Source organism: Hydra vulgaris, chromosome 03 (assembly GCF_038396675.1).
Source record: "Hydra vulgaris chromosome 03, alternate assembly HydraT2T_AEP".
Taxonomy (NCBI): domain Eukaryota; kingdom Metazoa; phylum Cnidaria; class Hydrozoa; order Anthoathecata; family Hydridae; genus Hydra; species Hydra vulgaris.
In genome coordinates this window covers 19548492-19575119 of record NC_088922.1, presented here as the reverse complement: position 1 = coordinate 19575119, position 26628 = coordinate 19548492, and the positions used below count along the sequence as shown (strand labels likewise).

At 25.1% G+C, this 26628-nt stretch overlaps 1 protein-coding gene across 1 annotated transcript; it reads left to right on the top strand.

Moving 5' to 3' along the window:
- Positions 1-3484: 3484 nt before the first annotated feature.
- LOC100214311 (trichohyalin) lies at positions 3485-26179 on the top strand. The gene is made up of 4 exons (XM_065792585.1): positions 3485-4533; positions 21524-22014; positions 24208-24345; positions 24630-26179. The coding sequence occupies exons 1-4, from the start codon at positions 3726-3728 to the stop codon at positions 25968-25970; spliced, it is 2778 nt and encodes a 925-aa protein (XP_065648657.1). The 5' UTR covers positions 3485-3725; the 3' UTR covers positions 25971-26179.
- The last annotated feature ends 449 nt before the right edge of the window (positions 26180-26628 follow it).

The following is a 26628-nucleotide window of genomic DNA, read 5'->3' as shown; positions in this document are numbered from 1 at the left end:
AAATAATTATGTATAAAAGACGTGTTTAATAGGTAATTATAAAAAAACTATAAAAATTTTTTTTTTGGAAGCCTGCAGATTTTATGTGTTTCTAAAACCCTGGATGATGTATCTATGGGTGCTGTTAACTATGGGTGTTGTTAACATTGTTCTTAATATTTTTTTTATAGTTGGTAGAAATTTCTTGTGCGTTTCTGATGCATTCAAATCTTCTGATAAATTAGAAATGCCTTTGCAACAATGAACCAACACTAAAAACTCAGAATAAATTCCACCATAATTATTTATTTTAGATGCATCACAACATGAAGGGAATAATTTTGTAATTTTTTTCAAAGTGATCTATATAAAGTATTTGGTACTCAACGGTGCTTTTAATAAAATAAAAAATGGTTCAATACTATAGTAACGCTTTTTTTAAATTGCTCAAAGATAATAAAACTGGAGTATTTGAAATTTTTTTGAGTTCCTATTTCTAAAATGTATGAAAATTAAATATCATCTGATTATATGGGTTTGAATCAATGATTTTTAGTAATAGTCTTATTCTATGAACTCTTTTAAAATTAGATTCAGAATCAATGCCTAATTGGAGGGCATACTTTATTGCACTAAATTGTCCATAGCCAGGTTGTCGACATTAAAATTGTAAAAAAAATCTCAGTTGATCTGTTTAGCAACACAAGAGCATCAATTATGTTAAGATCTTTAAGTTCATTTTCATTTTGTACATTATGTTTTTCATAAAATACAAAAATAATAACAATTCAAATGTTAGCAAATTTTTAGATAATCATAAAAATTGAGTTCTAGTATTTTTTATCTAAACATCGATCAGCTGAGGTTTCTACAACGGTTATTTATAATTGATACTAATAAAACCCATGCAGATTTTGTTGATTCGGCTCGAACTGTTTATCTTATTTTAAATAAATTACGGAGTTTTAAAGAATTTATAATCAATGATAAATTTTTTTGTAGTGTCTATATGTCTTTGTACTGGAAGAAAAGAAAGAATTATCATTCTAACTCAGAAAATAAATCAAATCTAATGATAAAACTAGCATCGCAGCGGTGTTTAAATAATGTATTAATTCTATGGGCCTGGCATGGCATATAAATGGAATTGGGCAGTTAAGAAGATCAGATAATTTTTGTTGTTTATTATTTACTTTGCCAGACATAATACTATATGTTTTATATCATATATATATATACATATTATCAAATGTGCTATTACATACACGACTTATAAATTTTGTTCTCTTTCGTTTTTTGTTTTTATATTCATTGTAACCTCTAACAAAGTAAATCTGAACTTGAATAAAATTGTTCAGAAAACAGATAAAAGAGCTGTATGAACCAATGAATAAAACCAGTTGTCGTAGTAGTAGCAATGTAGTTGCATTTATATCTGATTATACTTTACTTCAAACTGGGTTTAAATGTATTTCAATTATCTGTTCTTACCGCTCTTGTATTTAATTTCTGCACAATTTTATTTACTAAAGTATCTATATAATGTTGTTACTGACCAACATTCTATTATTAAAACGGTTTTAAACCGTTTGTTATTATTGATAGCAAAAATTTAGGTCTAAAAATAATGTATAAAATATCATATCTAAAAGGGAATCATTTTAAATAGCCAACTAAGGTAACTCAACTAATTTTTTGCCAACAAGACGTTAGTGTTTTGGGAAGGGGGAAACACTTCCCCACGCCCCCTTCTCCTATTTTCGACTCTGGCTGTAATTACTCTTGGACAACAGGTACTATTGCCATGGGTTAAGCACTTCATTTTGTTTTTTATTGAGAATAATTTTTAAAAAAGCAAAACCGCTAAAAATCCTGAGTGTTATAATTATTATACATATTACAGAGAATGGATCAATATCAAATTTTTATTTTGGGTCTTCAGGATATTAAATTTATGAAGTTAAGTATGTTATCATTGACATCTTCTCCAACTACAAGATAACAACTTGTGAATATAGAAAATAAAAAAAATCAAAGCAATTACAAAAGTGAGCACCCGAATAAATAACCTTTTTTTCTCCTGAATCTTTCTATTTTCATATAAAAAAATTTTTATTGCAATATTTAAATGAAAACGCATTACAATTTCTGTAATATCTTAAAGCTAAACTATAAGATTTATTATAAAGTTATTAATAAATAAAAACGTTTTTAAAATAACATGCATAGTAGATACGAAGTTGCCATGTTTTTATTAAATAAAAACATAGCAACTAAACACATAAATTAGTTTTGTGATATAAAACAAATTTATAAATAAGTTACGATAAGGTCAATCACTTATTTATGATTTTTTTTAAATAAAATTTTTTTTGAACGATTTTTCGTTTACATTTTAAACGCTGTTTTTCGATGAAAAAGTAATATTTACAAAATATGGATGACTTAGCGCCAAACCAGCCTATACAACGAATATGTTGAAAGAGATAATAAGGCGCAAAGTTTATAAGTTTTAAACTAAAGTCTATAAACCAAAAAACTAAAAGTAATTGCAGTTCAGTGCTGTTAAAAAGTTTAAGTACAAAATATTGGTGTTTGCAAAGAAACACTACATAAATAACTTTTTTTACCATAAACTAATTTTTTTAAACTTGGTTGAATAGGCTGGTTTGACGGTTAGCCATTAGCGATGGTTAACCATCAACCATGAAAATTATTAATGATTTTCCAGAAAAGTTATATTGAATGTAGAGTTATATTGGATTTTTATTTATGTATTTGTTTAATCAGTTACAATTAACATATACCAATTAAGGTACAAAACAGCGCTCATCTAAATAAAAAAAGCAAATCTTTAATTACAAAAAATAATTATTTTGCGTCCGTTGATATCTTTAAAATTGCCCCTCTATAATTAGTTTTTTTATTGTGTCGTCTCTTAGCAACAAGAATTATTTTTTTAAATTTATCATGCAAAATTTTGAATTATTAAAGATGGCGTTAAAAAGATTTACTATTGAATTTTGTTATTGTGGATTTAAAGAAATACTTAAAAGCTGAGTTATATTTTAATTACTATTTTCTATTATTATTATTATTATTGTTATTATTATTATTATTATTATTATTATTATTATTACTATTATTATTATATATATAATTTATTTATAATAAATGTAATTATATGTATATATATATACATATACATATATATTTATATATTCTATATGATATATAATATTCTATATATATATATATATATATATATATATATATATATATATATATATATATATATATATATATATATATATATATATGTATGTATGTATGTATATATATATATATATATATATATATATATATATATATATATATATATATATATATATATATATATATATATATATATATATATATATATAATATACAACTTTTTATATAAAGTTCTCAATTTTTTAAAATAAATAGAGCAAAATAAATTTGTAGAGAAAATTAAGATATTCACACATAATTTTATATATCTGACATTGATGCAATCTAACATTAAACAATAATACAATGCATCAAAAATATTAATAAAATCATAAGTACCTAGTTTATTTATATTCTACTACTAATGATGAAAACAAATGATTTGCTTTCAAACGCTCTTAGTTAAAGGTTGTTATGTATATTTTTATGAAAAAAAAATTATTGTTCATATGTATATTGTCTTTTCAGTTAAAAAAAAAGTATTTTAAATTATGGTAAATAACAGTCAAGATCAAGAGGAAAAGCAATTTGATGATGATTTTTTTTTAAGTAGTAATGAAAATAATATTACAAATGATCTTAATTCTACTTATAAAATAAATGAATCTGATAATGAAGAGAAATTAGTTAACTCTAATAGTTCAAAGCCCTCATCTCGTTTGCATAGTAGAAAATCAAGCACAAGCTCAATTAATAAAGTTTCTTTGCAAAAAAGTTATACTGGATCTGCTGATAGTGAAGATGAATTATTGCTTTCACCAAAAAATTCTCAAGAAATTGATTATAATATAAAATCAAAACCAAATTCTGAAACATCAAAATTACCAGCATCAGCAAGATCCTTGATTAACGATGTTCAAGAAAGTAGAAATAATTCAAGATATTCCAATTATGAAAATTCTGATAATAATGATAGAAACTCACAACTAAGTAATACTTCACGACAGAGTGTAAGAAAAAGTTCACCAGATTTTTCGAATGATGATCAAAAGGTTTCAGCTAAAATTCAAAGTAATGATAATTCTCAAATTAATGACAACAAACATTATGATGATACATTTTCTGAAAATGATACTGCTTATTCCAGACCTAGCTCACTAAAAAGTACAGATCACAGTGAAGAAGATAGTGAAAATGAAACTTCATTAATTAAAAATGAAAAGGATAAAAATGATTTGTCTGAAAAAAATACTGAGAATAAAGAAACTAAAAAAACACAGCCTAATCAAAAAGTTGTTCATTCAAATAAACCTCCACCTAAAGGAAGAATTGCATTTGTGTCAAGTCCAAGAAAACCAGGTATATTTTTGTTTATAAAAATTAGATGTAGTATAAAATACATATTTCTAAGTAAAAGCTTTGTAAAAAAGTTAATTCAGATCTCCATCATTTATGTCATCAGTTATGTAGTAACAGTTTTTGCCTAAATATCAATAAAACTTAATTTATTATTTTTCACCGTCCAAAAAAAAAGATTGATAATGATAATGTGAAAATTAGAATTAACGGTTAAAGACTTTTCCCATCTAAATATATAAAATACCTCAAACTATTTCTTGACAAAAACTTATCATAGTACTATTAATTAATTCAATTAAATAAAAAACTCTCACGTGTTAATAGTATGCTGTCATTATTATGGCACTATGTTCCCCAACATGTTCTAATATCAATTTACTATTCCTTGTTCTCCTTACATCTAAGTTATTGTTGCACTGTTTGGGGTCAAAAAGGTAGTTTTCTATTACATTTATTGTAATAGAAAACTACCTTTTATTTTCTATTAATATTATCGTATATACAGTTTACAACGCACTTCCTAAAGAATAATGACATTTTCTCCTTTACAATCTAATATCGAAAATAGGTTTTCTGAATTAAAAATTCTAAAATTTCAAGATCTTGTAAAGCTTTATAATTGTCTCTTTGTGTTTGATTTTCTTCAAAATAAACTATTAAGTTCGTTCAATAATTTTTTTTTATTAAAACAAGTGACACACACAAATATTACACTTGAAATACTGAAAATTTTAACTTGCACACTTCCTTTTTCAACACTATCAAATATGGCAAGCTCTCTATTAAACATCAATGTATTTCTTACTGGAACCAAATAATACCATTTATAAAAAAAAAGATTTTAACTAAATACCCTTTTATTATCAACATTCTTCTTCTCAATCGAAACCAAATTAAGAAATTTTTATTTGAGTACATATTTAATGAATATTAATTTTATCTTTTATTATTATTGCTTTTTTTATATTATTGTATTTATAAAACTATTATTACTTTTATTGTATACTGTCTTTTTTAACTCTACTAATATTACTATTATCATTAAATTACCTTTGTTTTATAAATCTTATTAATATCATTTATAATAATAGTGATTTAATTGTAGTAATGGTTTTATGGTTATTGTCCTAATTTTTACAATTGTTATGTTTATTTTAATAATTTCTTTCAGAGTTATAAACTTTACTATAATTATTTTTACCATAGTTTTTATCATTAGTTATAATTTTTAGTAAAGTTATCATGATATACTTACTATTTGTAATGTTTTTTTATTCACATTATTGTTAATATTATTATTATTATTATATTATTATTGTAATTATTAATATTATCTTTATTTAATTAGTGCTTTATTTTCCTTTCTTTCTTTCTTTTATTTTTTTATTTTTAATTTTTTCCTCTTTATTTTATTTTAAATTCTTTCTATGTTTTATTTATATATATATATTTTTTTTAGGTGTCACTTCATTGACTAGTTTTTAACTATATGAGTGACACCTAACCTTATTTATGTGAACTTATAAAATATTATTGTAAATTTTCATATTTTATGGTTGAATAAATGGATTGAAAAAATTGTTATTATCTAGTTACTGTCAGTTAGTTACTAAATATGATTAAAAAAAGTCATATAGCATGTCATATGAATTGAGTTAAGTTACTTTATTTGTTTATTAGTTGTTACTTGTTGTTAGAACTACATAGCAATTTAAATTATTGCTTTTATCTTTAAAGCAATATGTTACTTTTAACAAAAAAAATATATCAAAATAGATAATTTATATATTTTAAAATTAAAATCTGCCATATAAAATTTTCATTTTTTAAATATACCTATTAGGTTGTAAAATGTTTGTAAAAACATACTTCCTTATAAGGAAGCATGTTTTTGCAAACATTTTTGCAAATTCTGCAATCCATGTTTCCACTACAGTATAGGTCACTGTTACTGAGTAAGTAAATCATTTTTTTCCTAATTTTACAGAACTTGGCATTGCTACTAAATATTTGAAAGCGCTACTGCTACCTGCCATATCTTTGGGAACCAGAAGCTGCTACTGCTAGTCTGCAACTATTTCGCTACCAAAAATAAAATTAAAAAAAAAAAAACTTACTTTCTTTTTCTCCCACTTTGAGTTTCTGATATCCATATGAGATGATATAAAATAATTTTTTTTAAAAATTATCAATCAAAGAATATATACTATATGTTTTTTTTTAGAAATACAAATTTTTAAAAAGGTTTACATATGAATGGTGTTACCATTTTTTAGCGCATCCCTATTAGGAGCTGCCAGTTGTCAACTACATCTTCCCTGAATATAGCACAATGGGAGATACAACAGATGGAGTAAAAAGATGCATGATTAAGGACTTTTTGTGCATAATCATCATAAAAAATAAAGATTTTGCACCAGAATCCATTTAATGTAACAGAGAATACCTAGATATTACTAAGTATTTTAATTTTAGATATTGCCAGAATTTTAATGCACAATAGGCGGAGTTTAAACATGATGTCATTTGCCATTAGTCCTCTTGTTTTAGGCATTCATTTACCTTGAACCTTTGTAACTGGCTTTAAAAATGATGGCCTGGGATTCAAATTTAAACTCGGCATTAATTAGGCATTCTTACAACCCAGCAAGTTCATTGTCAGAACTGCACAGCAACGGTGGTTTGGTAGAATGATATCATCATTGCAACTACCTAGAAATTTCCTCTAAAAGAAAGGCATCAATTTGACCAGTTCAGGATACACTTTTTCTCTTTTTTTTTGTACTCAAATATTCCAAACTGGTTAAAGGTACTAACATAGTTTGAACCATTATCTATAGTTGTTGCATCTATCTGAGGATTAAAAAAATCTAGTAAAAATACCAAATTTTAATTGACTACAAAACTTTTAAATTTGAAAAATATTTTCTGGAACAAGAAACAGTTAACTGTTGACAGAAATATTTTGCTTCTATACACTCTCTTGTATATACTAAACTCCAAATACAAGAATAACATAATGTCTGCAAAAAACTTCCCAGATTGAGCTTTATTTAACTTCTTAACTCTTGACTCCTTGAAACTGTTTTTGAGAATAATAACTACAACTTAAAGAACCTTACCGTTAAATGAAAAACATTTGAAAAACTGAAAGTTAAAAGTAACAAGAATGAGCATTATTTACATGAAGAAATTTCTAATGTAAAGAGCATTGAATACATAGCATTTATAATTTGTCACTATAAAATATAAAAATAGCAGTTGTTGTGCAGTTGTATTTTAAAAAGTTGTTGTTTAACTTTAGATCAAGATTACTTTAAGTTAATGCATAATATAAATAGTACATCAAATTAGTTGCAGAGTGAAAGCATTTTCAGAAACTAACAAATGGAAAGTCTGCATGTAGCAGAGTTGCGCAATAGCGGACTGAGTAGCGCTACCACCTAGCTCTGCAATTCTATAACTTTAAATTCTATATCTTAAGAAAAATGTTGTCACATAGAAAAATAATAAGTTGTTAAGTAGAATGCTAAGAATATGTAAACTGTTAGATTCACAAAATGATTTCTTTAAGTATTCAGTTAAAAATTTTTAATATTTTATAAAAATTGTTTTGATATTAAAAAAAAATAATTCAAAATTAAAATATTTGGATAGTACCAAACCTCCTTTTTTAATTTATTGGAAATCTTTATGCGCAACATTTATTTTAAACTACTAACATTAGCTGGTAATTTAAACACTAGGGTAATTCCATATCAAATCAATAGGGTCATGTCACCCCATATTTTGGAATTTGCTAATTTTTTTTATATGTTATGGGGTATATGAAAATTAAGAAAATCTGAATTTTGGAACCTCCAACCCCTTTTGGTTCTTGAGATATTTAGGATTCAATTTTCTTATTTATGCTGACTTAGCATTTTTTGCAAAATACTTTTTTGTTATTAAATAGCAATATTTTGTTATAACTTACAATATAGGTATCAAACATCGCTATAATAACCTAGATGAGTTTTTTTTGGGAATTTTCAGAATTTCAGAAGTTCACTTGAAACTCCTTTAATTTTTCAGAAATTTCCAAATGTTTTTTCTTGTTAATTAAAAAAAAGTTATATAAAATTTTAAATACAACATTTTCAATTATAGAAAACAACAAATATGTTTTCTATAATTGAAATTTTCACAAGACCAATTTTTCTTAACAATTATTTTTTCTTTTTTTTTCTTTTTAATTCATTCAAATTAACTTTTTCGAATATTAGAAACTCTTTTTGTAAAAAGTTAAATAATCTAAATTTCATTTTAAAAGTTTACAAAAGTTTAAAAAATTTAAAAAAATGGAATTCCATCGGAAAAACAGAAAAGTTGAAGAATGTTTTTATAATGTAAATTCAATGGGAAAAAAAAAGATTGCCTCACATGAACGGTGAAAAACAGTTAAAGAATCTATTATTGTTCATGCAAAAAAGTGCAGAAAAAGAAAAGCTGACGAATTTTTGCAGCAGAAAGTCATAAGAATAAAAAGTATTAATTTCTGAATCATTGTCTGACATTTTATATTTAAAAAGTAGATAAATTATTACGCTTTGCAGATTGTTTACAGTAAAACTGATATTTTCTTTTAGAGAATTTCAAAGAAACATAATTATTCAGTAGTGTTTAGTTACTTTATTTATCCTTTTATCCAAATTTATCCACATATCTTCATCAATTTGTTGGTTGTATAGTTTTCTGGGATTTTCCGGGATTTTCAAAAAAAGGATTTAAAGGATTTATTATAAAGTCATAAACTCATTTATGTAATAAAAAATATATTTCTGCATTTTCCAACTTTTCTAAATACAGCCTTTTAAGTAATATATATGCTGAGTCAGCATAAAATTTATTGCTAACTTATTTATGACAAAATCAGCTATAACTTAATTTTATGTTGTAAAAAGATATTGTTAAAGTCTTTTTGAGGGCAATAATAAATTTATACTTTATAAATATATTTTTTTTGTACCTGGGGAGGGCTCATGATTTAAAGGGGAGGGAAGCAATTAAGCATTTTACCAACCACTCTTCCTTTTTTTTTTTTTTTTTTTGTTTTGTTAAAAACATAAAGACAAGTGACAAAGAGAATTTTGTAGCTAAATTGTACCAATTACACATGCAGTTACACATACACACATAAAGTCATATCTTAACTAAATTTGAAAAAACATCATACAAATATAAAAATAATGCTGCATTAGAAATTTTTCTATAAATCTTTATTATTTTGTTCAATAATTTTTTCATATATAAAATTTCAGAAACTCAGTTTTTGAAACTTTATATATGCAACCATTTGTTGTACATGGCAGATTGATGGTACATAAAACATGATTTGATGGGACCCAACAAATATCTTCCCGTGCGGGCCCAAAAAACTTGGGCTGGAACCATGTGGATGTATAAATTGAATTTTATAATCTCCTCTTTCAACTTTTTTGGTTATAATCTAATCCACCAAAAATTGTCATACTTGCTAGCTACTTAATCCATATGATTATAAATAACATGCTGCACAACCAGCTCATTTGGTATCTGCACAGGGTTAAATGTCTGAACATCAGTTGACTCATCCTTTTTAAAGAAATTGTGCATTTATTAATTGGTATAAAATGGTGGAAGCATCTTGTTCCTGGCAAGGTTCTTTCCATTGTAAACCTTGGTTGTAATGATGATCAAAATTCATTTATTTCTGTTTTATAACCATTAGTTATTTGCGCTTCCATTTAAAAATGCATTGATTTTATTTAAAATTGTTTTAAAAGGAATACAAATTCATTGATTTTCAAGCATTAATCATTATTTTTGGATATATAAAACTCAGTCATAAAAAACTCTTATTAAGATAAAAGTTTAAAAAAATTTTGACCATTAAAAAAAACAATTGACCATCATATCCATGTCTTAGCTGGTCAAAATGACTGCTCGCCTTCATTTTCTTATTTTCCACACTGATGTGTGTGTGTATATATATATATATATATATATATATATATATATATATATATATATATATATATATATATATATATATATATATGTAAAAATTATTATTTTGAATTTCATTGCATAATAACTATGGTTTTTCAACTAAAAATAAAAAAAGTGCATTTTTACAGGTTTTTCGATAATATTTTTGTTTTGAAAGTTTTTTTATAAAACAATTATTATTTTCAAACTTTTCATAAAATTTCACTTCTTTTGAGTACCAGGTTGATCTACTTTTGAATAATTTTTTTTTCCCAGAATATTAGGGGGCCTAAAATGTTCAAGAGACTAGAGGCAACTCTAAAAATATTTTAACTTCGAAATTTTTTGTTAATTCAATGATATTTTATTATATAGCATATATTTAGAGCTATTACAAGGCAATTTTAAAAAAATTCTGTTTTTCAATGCACCCTAATATATATATATATATATATATATATATATATATATATATATATATATATATATATATATATATATATATATATATATATATATATATATATATATATATATATATATATATATATATATATATATATATATATATATATATATATATATATATATATATATATATATATATATATATATATATATATATATATATATATATATATATATATATATATATATATATATATATATATATATATATATACAGTAGAGTGCAAAAGTAACTTGAGATAACTTTTGAATAAAAAGTCCAATTTCTTTCAAATTTTCACTGAAATGTCAAAAAATTGAATAGAAATCTAAAAGCAAATGACTTTTTACTAAATCTAAGCAATCCAATCTTAAAAGTTCATTTAATTAAAATTTTCACATGCAAAAGTATCCGGACAGAAAAAAAAAACTTAAATTAGATTTTTTTTTTAAACATTTTAAATTGAAAATACTTTATTTTGAAGTAAATTGCTTTAGTACTTTGTCAGGAAGCCCTTAGCATTAATTACTGCTTGACAGTGACAAGGAATTGAGTCCACCAGCTTCATAATCACAATAATTTTGATTTTTCGCCATTCTTGTTTCAGAATATTCAATAAATCAAATTTACTTGCTGATTTTCAACCTGAAATTCGTCAATCTATGTGTTTCCATAGATGTTTAATAGAATTAAGGTCAAGACTTTGCTATGTCAATTCCATTAATTGAATCTTTTTGTTTTTGAAAAAGTCTTTTATAAAGGTTGAAGTGTCTTTTGAGTCATTATCCTGTTGAAATATCCATCTTCGAGCCCTGAAAAATGTTCCACGCAAAATGCTGTCTTGGTAAATGCTGAAATTAAAGAACTTTATAATGAAAAATGTGGTGTTGACACGATCAAACGTCTTTTGAGGTCTGCAAATCTACTTGGAAGACATCCTACAGAAGACTTTTTATTTATATAAAGAATCGAAAAGCACACTTAAGATTTGCTAATGAAAATTTGATTTGGGCAAGAAAACAGTGATTGAAAGTACTTTTTAGTGATGAATTTAAGTTTATTTTATTTGGTCTGATAATATTAGATATGTCCATTGACCAAAAAGCCATAAAAACGATCCTAAATACCAGCTACCAACAGTAAAGTACAGAAGTCGAAACGTTATGAACTGGGCTAACTTGAATAGAGATTGTATCAGTCCTATCCATTTGATTGATGGCATAATGGACAAAAATATGTACAAATATATAGTTAAGAATGTTATGCTACCACATGCTAAAGACAAAATGCCTCGAGGAAGGATGTTTTAACAGGACAATGACCCAAAGCACACTTCAACCCTTGTGAAAAACTTTTTCAAAACCAATGAAATTCGATTAGTGGAATAGCCTTAGCAAAGTCCTGACCTTAATTCTATTGAATGTCTATGTAAGCTAATTGATCGACAAATTTCAGGTCGAAAACTAACAAGTAAACATGATTTATTGAATCTGTGAAAAAAGAATGGAAAAAATTAAAATTATTAAAAATTAAAATTACTCAATGGCCTGTCTTTGTCAATAATTAATGCTAAGGGCTTCCTGACAAAGTAGTAAAGCAATACTTTAAAATAGAGCATTTTCAATTTAAAAAGTGTTAAAAAAATACTTTTAAAGATACTTTTGCACGCGCATATTTTAATTAAATGAACTTTTAAGATTAAATTGCTTAGATTTAGTAAAAATTCATTTGGTTTTAGATTTGTAATCAATTTTTTGACATTTCAGTGAAAAATTTGAAAGAAATTGGACTTTTCATTCAAAAGTAATCTCAAGTTATGCTCTTGTCCGGTTACTTTTGCACGCTACTGTGTATATATATATATATTCATTCTTTCATTATTAACATAAAAATATAAAGGTTATCTGTTTGGTAATCTGTTGGTATCTAAGGTAAACTCAAAAACTATGTATAGAGAAAAAGTAAAAAGTAAAAAATTTAAAAAAACTAATTTGATAAGGATTTATAGCTGTTTTATATATTTTTAAATATATATAAAAAGCGCTATTGAAATATATTTGATATCAAATTAACGTGTACAATTTTTGAGAAAATCAGGTAGTAAATTTATTTTAAAATTGTTATCATTAAATTAAATAGTTTTTTTTTTACATTTTTGTAAAGTTTGTAATATATGATGAAAATATAGGCAATTAGCTGATAACATGCTTATGAAATAATTATGTTGCGGGCCATAGACTATGTAGTAACTATGAGTGGGCTATGTAGTAGCTATATAACAGCTTTTGTAGTAGCAAAAATAACAAAATAGGAAATTAAAATAAATTTAAATTTAAAAAAATGAAAAAATTTAAATATTTAAATAATTTGTGTATTATTTTTATTTTCGTTTTTTTAGGGTGGTTATTATTAAATTTAGTATTTCAAAAGATTTTTTTTGCAATACATATTTATTACATATTTATTATTTTTGCGATACATATATAATTTTTTTTTTGCAATACTTGTTACATTAACATTTATTATTCGCAACGGACTTGATAACTGATACTTTAGTGGAACATATACCGCTGTAGGAGCCTCAGGGAAGGAGGAGAAAAGATTATATTAGAGTAAGAGTTAGCTTTATTAAAAGGTGTTGGACAGATGTCCGGTATATAAGCGCAAAGTTCAAGCAAAGATTTATTATAAATAATTTTTACATATGTTTTACCAGCAACATAGTAGACCAAACGGGCGGGGCCAGGTAAAACTAATTGCACTGTTAAAAAGCAACAGGTATCCAAAATTACAAAGCGCTAAAAGGTTGGGGATAAAAAATGTACAGGAATAGAAAGGTATAGAAATAATTTAGGCTATGTGAAATAGAAATGTACAGAATAGAAAGAAATAGAAACAATTAAGGCTATGTAAAAGATGTGTAGACTGCATAATATATATGTGTGTATATATATGTGTGTGTGTGTGTGTGTGTGTGTGTGTGTGTGTGTGTGTGTGTGTGTGTGTGTGTGTGTGTGTGTGTGTGTGTGTGTGCGCGCCTTACATAGAAAATGTACTGAGAGGCTTAAATGGTACAAGAAATCTGAATGTGAAGAGATGTGTATCATTTATTATTTATCATTGAAAGATTTTTTATATACAAAAATGAAAAGATAAATGGTTACAAAGAAAATATACAAGCAGCCAGATTTAAAAGAAAAACACTGGAAAATTGTATAATGGTGGGATTCGAACCATGTCCATTATGTGGATGAAGTAAATACCTTATCCAAATAAACTAAACCTGCATATACTAATCAACAAATAAATTTAATTATATAAATAAAAAAGTGATGTAGAAAGTAAAGCCTATGAATTAGATACGTACATATGCATAAATGAAATACTAATTGCATACATAAACATTAAAATTATACAAATATATTTTACAAACAATTTATATTTTCGCTTTTCTCTTGAAAAACAAATAAAGTATAGGAAAATTGTTTTTTTTTTTTTGCTTTGCTTTATACAATTTCATTGCTAAAAATAACAACCACCCTAAAGAAACAAAAGTAAAAACAGTACACAAATTATTTGAATTATTAATTATTATTTTTTTTGATTTAAATTTATATTAACTTCCTATTTTGTTAGTTTTGCTCTTTTTGTTTTGGAAACAATGTTTTTTTTTGAATAGTATTGAAATGCTTAATATAATGAAACTTGCAAATGGCTGTGATCAAGTTGTATAAATAAAAAACTTAACCGTGGACAAACAAGACAAAAAACTGCACACATCTCCTGGGAAGGTTTGATGAAAACTAACAAATAATTAATGATGTTCTTAATAATTTAACAAAAATGATGAATGATCATAGAAGCATAGTAACATAAGTTAAAATTATACACTTCATTATCAAGGTACCTAATTATAGTTTTTTGATCCTGCTGTTGCTTTATTTAGAGTAGGTGAGGGTACTCTATTGACTTTATTTAGTACAAAACGGAATTAATTTTTACTTTAATGTTATTACATGGGGTAAAAAAAAGTAGAGTTCTAAGTAAATAAAAAATTTTAGATTTTGAAAAAGTTTTAAATCTTTCTTTTAATCAAATCTAAGTTTTTCATTCCTAATCTTTAATTTTGTAAAAATTTTTGCTTTTGTAAGTCTAATTTCTTTATTTGTTTTCTTTTCTTGTTGTCAATAACTGACTTCTTCGATAACTTCTCTTTTTTTCATTTTCCAACAACATTTCTCTTTAGGGGTTGTCCATAAAGGATGTCATTCAGAATTTAATTATTAACCTGAAGTAGAAGTTTATTGGCTCCCTTCCACGGAGATTTTCATTGAACATAGAGCTCTATATTACTCTTAAAGTCTCTGCACGCTAGATTCAACATTCTCCTACTTCTTACCATCAGTTAATTTAAAGTGACGTCTTTTATGGATGATCCTATACTGCTCTTAATCTTTTGTTCTTTCAGGGTCAGTTTTTGGCATTTTGAATACAGTTGTCAATAGATTATTCTTTTTGTGATATTTGTTCAAAAAAAACTACAAAGTTAAATAAAAAAAACATTGCAGTGCGACCAAGGAACAATGTTTAATTTAAAAAAAAATGCCTTATTGTTAAAAGTTTTTATTTGTTAAAAAATTACAATTGCTAACAATGTTACGTTCTCTAATTTTTATTTAAATATTATGTAAATGTTTGTTTATCATTGCCATATTGTTAATTATTATCTTTTATTTTGTTTTTATTGTAAAATAGCTTTATCTCAATTGGTTAGTTAGTCAGGAAAAAAAATAAGGCTACAATTCGCAATGTTACATCTATATATTTTTTTATTTTAACTTTTTAAAGTGTAACCCCCAATTTAGATGTAATGTAATATAAAATAATCTAGATTTAAGATGTAACTAAAATACGTCTTAAATATATATTTTTTTAATGTTATGTTATGTCTCAATTGGTTACACTTTAAAATGTTAAATTAAAAAAAACAGTTGAGGCATAATGTAACTTAAGAAAATCTATATTTGTGACGTATTTTCATTACCCCCTATAACATTTTAAAGTTACGTGAAATCTTAATCAGTTTTAATTGGTTTTTAATTTCATTGGCTACATTCTCTAATTTTTATTTAAATATTAAGTAAATAAACTTGATAATGCAGTAAATGTTTGCTTATCATTGCTGTGTTGCTAACTATCATCTTTTATTTTATTTCTATTGTAAAATATAGCTCTCAATTAGTTACTTTAATTTTTTTTTTTTTTAATAAATTTGTCACGAAAAAAAAAGAAGTTTCTATTTGCAAAGTTATGTCTCAATTGGTTTTTTTAAAAACTTATAAAAGTGCAACATAGGCATAACTTAAATTTAAAAAATCTATATTTGAGACATATTTTAATTATGTCTCATATCTAGATTTTTTTGCATTACATTACATTTCATTTGGTCAATAATACAAGTATAATACTTTATGAGTTTTATAAACCCATAAGCAATGTTACTTATCATTACCTAAAATGTTTTGTCTTTGTTACATAAAAATAACAAACATTTTGCATGTAACGTTACATTACAATGTTACATATCATTACGTAAAATGTTACATCTCGGTTACATAAAAATAATGGACATTTTGCATGTAATGAATCTTGTTTGTGTTACAATATGTAATGCGTAACAGTAAAATGTAAAGTTTAACTTATTTGTTGTTTGATTTTGTCCAACTAATCAAAAACTTTCAAAACAATTGGCTCACATAAAAAACAGAGCTTTATTTTAATGACAAGGGCTTTGAGAAAAAAGCTTGTTAGAAGCATTTGTGTATCATATTGAAGTGCAATTTGTTTCTAACTGCTTCTAAAGGTGTTTTCTAGCAAAACTTGCAACATTCTAATTAATTACCATGAAACCACAAACATTTCATACATAAGCAAGACTCTTGGTTTTATTAAACTTTTTGTCATATAATGAAAAATTTTAAGTGTAAAAAGATGGTGTGTATTGGATGTTCCATGACGGTTGACAAGCTTTCATCAGAGATTTAAATGACGAACAGTTAAAAAAGTTTTTATTTTTATTTTGGAGAAATGGACTAAGTCATAACAAAAATTAGAATAAACGTCTGCAACAATTAATGCATAATACAGCACATTCCATAAATCATTCATGTAAAAGAATAGTAGAGTTGACAAAAACGCTATGGAAATAGTGTTCACAAAGGAATCACACAAATATGCTACATTGGGAATTTACCACAGTTCGACTTGAAAAAGAATTCAGCTAGACAAGTATCTGGTTTAATGTTTATTAAGTGTCCAATAAATAATTGAAAAGTTTGATATTACTAAAACTACAGTTATGTTATTAAATGACATTAAGAAATAAATTTATAATGCAGGACATTCTTCTCAATTTTGTTTATTTTTACTTGAAGAATTTTCAGTTGAGGACTATTTTACTATACAAAACTATAAAAAAAATTTAACTGTACAATTAAAGATGTCTTGTTTATATTGTAAGATATGTTTGTTTTAATGATAACTGGCTTAACAAAGGTGATCATTTGACAATGTTGTAGTTAAAAAGTTAGGTCAATATGTAAAATTAGTCAATAGAGGTGGGTTAAAAATTCCTTTTGACAATACTGTTCAATGGGTTTTCTTCTCAATTATACATTTTTACTTTATTAAAGATAAAGTTTGTCAGGCATCTCTGTACAACACTTTTTTCCTTATATTTTTATGCATTACTCTATTGAAATAGAACAACATCATGGCGACCCAGTAAACAGAAGGCATATTTAAAACATCTAAAACGCATATTAAATGTATTAATACGTTTTTTAGACATGTTAAACTTATCTTGTGCTTACTATAAATATACTGTCTGATATTTTTTAATCAAAAACCACTGCAAACATTCTACATCAAAGTCAAACAAAGAACAAACTATTTTATGATTTTTAAAGTAATCTTTATTTCTTTAATGTAATATAATATACTTTGATTAAATTAGTTCTATTTATACCTGAGTATAAATCTGTTTAATTTTTTTAATTGACAATTTTACAAATTGAAACAATGAAATAAAGTGTGTTATTAAAAGTTTGAAAAAATTTATAAATTATTTTTATAAATTTCTATTCTTTAAAATATTATTGTATTTTTCAGATATTTAATAACAGAAAATGTTTAAACCATGATGTATTTTAAAACAATTATTTTTGTTTATTTTGATCAAATATCAACCCCCACATTTTTTCTAAATTTCACATGTCACTCCTGTTTCACATATCACTCACTTAGCATCAGATTACTTTAATTAATTTCTAGTAAAAAAAAAAAATTAATATACTTAAAAACACTTAGTAATAAAATTAATTAACTCGTTGATTTTCAAATTGCTTCGAAGTATAAAATTGTTTGCCCTTAAACTTTTTAAATAAATATTAAGCGGTTCTCATGGAATAGAAGTTCTCATGAAAGTTCATTGATGGTACTCAGAATCTTTTTTTTTTTTTTTAACATCAAATTTGTTGCAAGGTGAACTAAGACTTTAAATGGCCAATGCAACTCTCTAGAATACTCAAAGTTCACACTGATTTATTGATTTAACTTGATTCCAAGATTAAAATCAGTCAGTATGACAAAAACCTTGTAAAGCTGTCAGAGATGTAAGCAATATTTGAATCTGCAACAGGTATGACACAAAGTCAAAACCTGTTTTTTGGTTTATAAAAAACATTAATTCCAAAAAGTACTTTTATTGTTTTTACAAATGTATTATTTAATAAAAAGTTAATGTTGCAAAAAAGTATGGTTTGAAAGTCCTTCGATATAAGCACTCCTCATATGTACAAATGCAAACTATGCAATAGTTTAGTTACAGATGATTAGATTACAATAGTTTAGGCGAGCAAATCTTAAGATTTATGGAACTTTAAAAATAGTTTTTGTACTTAAAGAACAAAGAAGATTATATTTATTTGGTTTTTTTGGTTGTGTTAGCTATATATAGTTGTAAATATTTCTGCTTACACAAGCAAACAATTCAAAGAAAAGTGTGAATTAAAAAAAAAAAGAAAAGTGTGAAAGTATTAGAAAAATCAATTGTGAAAATATGAGTGCAAATTTGAAGCAAAATAGAATAGAGAAAAAAAGACCCTTGCATTTAGTTGTGACAGTTGAATAAAGAGTTGGATAAGTGATAGTGAGGTTTTGTTTTTTAACTGATTTTGGAGGTCTTGTGAAGATCAAGAGCATAGTGAGAGTTATTGTTAAAAAGTACTAGGTAAGATAAAATTTCAAATTTTATTCCATCTTGAAATGTTCTGTTTACTAATTATTCTTGAATTTGTATTCATGAATGGTCCAAATAAGTTTTATACTCTGTAGGCTAGAAAGCATAGAACCAGCACTAATATAAATTATTATTTTTATTATAAAACATTCTTGGCTTGCAACCTTAATATATTATACTTACTATAATTCATTGTTGGCTTGCAACTCAAATATAAAATATTATTTTAACTACAAAACATTGTTGGCTTGCAATACTAATATAAAATATTTTTTTTACTATAAAGCATTATCGGCTCAATAATAATAAGAATTAGTTTCTTTTTCAAAAAATAAAATTTAGAAATTAGTTTAAAGATTTTATTATTACCTTAATGAAGTTTTTCACTTTTTATTTTACTTTAATTACGTTTGTTGATAACAGTCATTTTTTTATAAAATCAATTGTATTTATTATCTTTGGTAATAGTTTTAAATAGGGTTTTAAAAAAATAGTAGTATACCACATTAGGGAAGTAATTATCTTCATTTATTCTGCTATTTTATTTTGCTCTATTTCAAAACAAACTTAGGCCCTTTTGTCTAATGTTAAAGTTTGTTCTAATGTAAAAATTTGTTATACAAAATCTAGCTATACTTTTTTTTAGTATTTTAAAAAAGATACATTGCATAAAATATGTTTATAAATATTTCTAAAGTTGCAGAAAGATGTCTAAACAAATAACTAGAAATGATACTAGATAGCTGCAAAAGATGTCATACTGCTCTGATTAATTATTGATACTTAACTTAATTCTCTTGAGTACTGTAGAGTAAAATTTGTACTATTTATGACTTATAAGTTGTATGTAATCTATTGATTAAACTTTTTTTAAATTTTGATTAAAATTTGTTGTTTTTTAGTTGAAATTTTAGTGCTTTTAGAGATAATTTGTAAATTAAATAATCAAGGTATGAATTTGGAAAGTTTAAAGGGTTGTTTAAAATGTTTATGTTTTTTTCAACTTAAATCTTTGTAATTGAAAATATGGATTTATATTCTTAGCAACATGAATTTATATACAGTACTCAACCTTGTTACCATGCTGCTATGATATCAAACTCATTACTACTCGGTAATTGTAGTGTACAAGGCCCAGGAATGACCTAAAGACTCTGTATTCTGATGTTTTCTTAGGTTCTTGGAGGTTGCCCTTTTGCTTCAGGGTCTAAATTTTTGCACTAGCTGATTAAGTCAGAGCTGATTTTTGTTACTTGTAACATTTACCTGTAACCCAAAGTGGTAGGAAATAACCAGCAATATTTTTCCTCATCAAGCTGCAAAAAATTGTCCTGATATTATCACCCATGTGTTCCAGCTGAAGCATAAGAAATTCATTTAGAAAATCAATGATAAATAGTGCTGGGATTTCAAGTTGCCATAATTTAAGTAATTGATTTCCAAAAGAGAGGACATGAAAAAAAGAGAGGTCAAGAGATTCCTCATGCACATATACATATACTCTGGATTCACAAAGATGACATCATAACTATTGAAGAGAAAATGACTCTACAATTTGTGCTAAAATTCCCAATCCCCTTTATCATCCACAACTTTACCACATTGTCATGAAGCACACTGAGATATATATACATATGTATATCAGAAAAAATGTAATACTGAAGAAAATTTTTCATTAAACTAAAAATAAAAAGCATAAAAAGAAAAACAGTATAAAAATTTTTTTTTTATACTGTACTGTGTTTTTCACGAGCTGTTTTACATTGATGATTTTTTATCTTAATATTTTTTATTTTAATTAAAAACTGATAACAGCATGCATGTGTTAAGGTAATAAAATAAAGACTGAAGATTTTGTCAGAAGTGCTAAATAAAAAAATTATTACATTTTAATTTAAAAACTTTAGGCCTGAGCCATGACATATATATACACACACACACACATATATGTATAAAATAAATATATGCATACATATATATATATATATATATATATATATATATATATGCATACATATATATATATATGCATACATACATATATATATATATATATATATATGCATACATAATATATATATATATATATATATATATATATATATATATATATATATATATATATATATATAATATGTATATAAATATATATATATATATATATATATATATATATATATATATATATATATATATATATATATATATATATAATATGTATTTTTTATTTTTAGGGGGTGCAGCTAAAGGTCGAGGTCGAGGCAGCATAAACAATGGTAAGAACCCAGAGAAAAAAAGTATTGTGGTGGATCGAGTACTTTCTGCAAATCGAAATAAAGCACGAAATTTGCATAATATTATTGCACAATTGCAACAAGAAATTAAAGATTTGTCTTCTGAAAATAGATATTTGCAGAGATCGGCAAAGCTGCAGGATCGTGAAATTCGTAAGTTAGATAATGCTGAAGCAGAACTTCCTTTGCTTTTAAAGAAACACAGTAATGAAATAAATGCTATGCAGGAGAGGTATAGACGTATGAAAGAAAAAGCAGAACAATATAGGAATTCTGTAAAGAAACAAGAAGAAATTTTATTGAAGACACAAGAATCATTGAAAAAGTATGAAGCAATTGTAAAAGATAAAAAGCTAGATGAACGATATGCTTTGCAGGAAAAGATAAAAAATATGGAAAAAGAATCAGAAGATAAAGATAAAAAAATCTCAGTTAGTCTTTCTTTACTATACTTTATATTTTTATTGGTGATTGTAGTTATGTTTTTTAAGCTTGTTGTTTACTTTTCACTGCTAATGTTACTTTTTCTGTCTTTTTTACTGTTTCTTTTACTGGTACTTTTACAGTCTTTTTTACTGTTACTAAATTTGTTACTTATACTAGGGTAACGAAGGGCAAAATGAGACACTTAAGCTCTAATTTATCTAATTATCCATCTAAGAACTTTTGAAAAAAAAAATTAATATTTTTCAAATCTTCTACCATCCTACTATAACCTTACAAAATATGAGTTGCAAAATTGCAGTGGTTTGGTCACCAGAGATCATTTATTGACAACACCTATTCTGTGTCATTTTGCCCCGCTATGGGAGGCAAAATGAGACATATTTTTTTAATAAGTAATTCAAATAAATAATGATAAAAACAGATTTTTAAGAGGTTTAGCAAGATAAATATTTTATAATATAATACAGCTAATAATAATACATAATATATAATCAAACAAATGTAATACATAATCAAACTGTCACTAATTAATCATGTAATCAAACACACTGTCACTAGTCACATAAATCACATAATGCTTCACCAGTATTAACAGAAATTAACATCAGTCTGAATGAACCCAAGTTGTAAATTTTAAACATTGACTCTGCTTCAATACTTTTGCAGCCATACTCCATAATCCGTTACAAAAATATTCACAGTTTTAAACACTTTTAACTCTTTCATTACCCTTTCCTTTGCCCATTTATTTTCTATTTTTTGTTCTTTTAACTTTTTTGATTTTTCAGAGGATTCAAATAGTGATTTTTTATAATGTGATGTTGTTATTATCTGTGATTCTTTTCCTTTTCTTGGTAATAAAGTTATCTTTGAAATAGCTAAAATATTAGAAAAGCATGGTATTACTATATTAAAATCAATATTTTCTGAACATCCTGACGACAAAAGTAATAAGTTGCTTGAATTAACTTGTAAATCAATTTTATCAGATTTATATAAGTTGGCATTAGAGCTTTTGTCATTATTAAACTTAATGTCTGCAATTATATCCCAACACAAAAGATAAATTCCAGATATACAAAAGCCAGAGTAGGCAACTTTATCATATGCTTTAGAGAATATACCTCTAAGTTGATCATTTGTTATATTTGTCCAGGATGCTCATGTAACCATGATCCACATTATATATTGTAAAAAGTTTTAAGCGGTTTAAAACAACAGTTGTCGTTAAACCTCGTTCACCACTAGTTACAGAAGAAACACAATGTTTTCCTTTTATTGTTATAACTTTAACAACTTTTACTTTTTCATAACAACTTCTATTCATTGAAATAAATATTCACAAAACCTTCTGTTTAAACCATAAACACAATTTAAAGACAAACCTTAAGGCTTTCTGATTGAAAGGTCTGGATGTCTCTTTAACAACCCACTTACAATCTTTAAAAATCTCTTCCTGCAACACCATTATACTTATTTAATGGATAAACTATTTCACTTTTCAACATACTGGCAACTCGTCGAATGTCACTTATAGACAATCAATTTCTTTTATGTAGTTAACTAATTGACTTTCAGTATCATCTGGCAATACTTAAATTTTAGTATCATCTGGCAATAATTAAATGAACCAAGTGATTTTTTATGCATAATAATAGTCTAAACTCTTTAATTTTCTTTAAATCTTTCAGTGTAAAGCATCTTTATTTACGATAAATGTCAAAGCTACTATTCTCAATGAGATTTCTTTTAATTTTAACATAACATGCTCTGCTCAGAAAAATTGACATATTTAGTTTTTCCCATAACGTTTCTAACCATATTTAACTTTCTAAATAAACACAGTTGATATCGGCAAAACAAAAAAACTAAAATGTCTCGTTTTGCCCCGCAACATGTCGGTATCAAAATTGTAACAATAAATAATTTAAGAACACAACTCAACTTTTAAAAACCATTAAAACATTAAATTGCGAGATTAAGAACACTATAAATGCGATCTGTCTCATTTTGCCCCGCTGTCTCATTTTGCCCCGTCTTACCATACATTCTTTTTTTGTTACTGTTGCTTTTACTCTTCGTTTTACTTTTACTGTCTCTTTTTTTGTTACTTTTATAAATACTTTTTACGTTTTTACTTTTATTACTTCTTATCGAAGTACCTTTGTAATACTTAGGAACTAACTCGTTTGCTGGCTATTACTAAAAAAAGTCACATTAGAGAAATAAAGGAAACTAGTGAAAAACATAAAAAAGTATTGGATGACTTGCATCGATCAGAAAATGATTGCGCTGAACTTACTCGTAAATTGAAGGTTTGAATTTTTTTTTTATGCAGTTTTTAAAATAGTGATTTTGTAGACTAAAAATTTACATTCATGTTTTGTATTAAAATAGTAGTCTATTTAATTAATAAATAATAATATAATATAACATAAAATATAAATAATATAATATATAATGATATAAATATAGTAATATAATATATGATATATATAATATATAATATATAGATAATATAATATATAATAATATTAAAAAAATGAAATAATAAAGTCTATTTTGCTTTTTTATAATTATATAATTAAAATATTTTTAGGAAAAAGAAAAGCTGCTAGAGCTAACAAACATATATTCTCTGCGGGTTAATCGTCGTAGTAGTAAAGAAGAAGAAAGGGTTATGATATTTTCCCCTACAGAACCGGTCCCCCCGGCTATAAAACGCTATCAAGAAGAACAACAACAGAAACATGAAGAATCTGAGACTTCCCGTGAATCAAATGCTCCGACAAAAGATTCATCTCAACGGCGAGCTAAACAAAAAAAAAATCACGCTAAACTTATAGCTAAAGAAGAATTTGATCAAGACAAATCAGACAATGAAATTGGAAATAATTTAAAATACGAAATAAAAAAACACGAAGGTCCAGAGTTATATCCAGAAGGTCAAAAAACAGAAGAAGAACCGGAGCTAAGGATTTCAGAAAAAAAAAAGCTAAGAAAAGAGAACGATCGTAAGAAAGAAGAAAATTTAAGATTAGAACAAGAAAGAATAAACGAAGCGAAAAAACTTATTTTCGAAGATTTAGAATCAAAGGACATTAAAAAAAAAGAGGAGGAACTAAAAATAAAAGAGGAAAAAGCAAAAATAGAAGAAGAAAACAAGTATTTGCTTCAAAAGTTAAAAGAAAATGAGGATTTAGAAAAGCAGAGAAAAAAAGAGCTTTTGTTAGCCCGAATGAAGGCCATTGATTTAGGCATGCATCCTGATGATTTCAAAGATGAATCTCATAACGATTTAATAGCTAAACCGACTGAAGTAAAGAAGAAAGAAAAACCAATTTTCCTACAAACTAATTCTCCGAATAACGAAAAAAAATATTTTAGTTCTAGTGATAAACATTTAGAAGTTGAACACGAGAGACTCTCAAATCATCATAAGCCTGAAAGAAAATTGTCATGGGATTTCAAGAAAACAGATGAGAATTTGCATAAAGGTCTGCCTGCACACTTTGATTCAGATTCACCTGTCACTAGACGAAGAAATGTTGCTGAACAAACTGAGAATAATCCAGTTCGTGGGCTGCGTTCTGATGACGACCTTTTTACCAATTCCGATCAACGGGCAAATGGCAAACGTCATAAAATTAACAATGGCATGAGAGAAGATTCATTAGAAGAGTTTCCTAAAAATAATACATTTAAAAAAAACTCTCCATTTGATATGTTTGATGATCCATTTAATGCAAAAAAAAAGAATACTTATGAAAAAAAACAAAATTTACTCAATAATTCAGACGACGAGCTAAATAACTATTCTAGTTACCAGCCAACGATTTCTAATAAACCTATGTCAAGACAACAACGACATACAAACAAGTTGAATTCTGATCGATCTGATAACTTTATTGCTAATCTTGAAGAATTAATTTTAATTTAAGTTTTTACTTTTTTAAATGTGGATATAGTTTGTTTTTCAAGGGAGGGGTTGTTCACTTAACAATAAAATTGAAAATTGTTTCTACAAAGCATAAAGTTATGCACAAAAAAAAAAAGAAAAAGAAAATGGTAAGGGTGAGTTTAATTTCTCTTCTACTATCCAATTTTTCTCAATATCCACATTTCCGGTTTTCATCGCTGCACGAAAAATCGTTTTTTTTTATATGAAATAACTTTTTATAAGTTTCTGTATATAAAACACTCACACATAAATGTATATATATATATATATATATATATATATATATATATATATATATATATATATATATATATATATATATATATATATATATATATATATATATATATATATATATATATATATATATATATATATATATATATATATATATATATATATATATATATATATATATATGTATATATATGTATATATATATATATATATATACATATATATACATATATATACATATATATATATATATATATATATATATATATATATATATATATATATTTATATATATATATTTATATATATATATTTATATATATATATATTTATATATATAGTTATATTTATATATATATATATATATTTATATATATATATATATTTATATATATATATA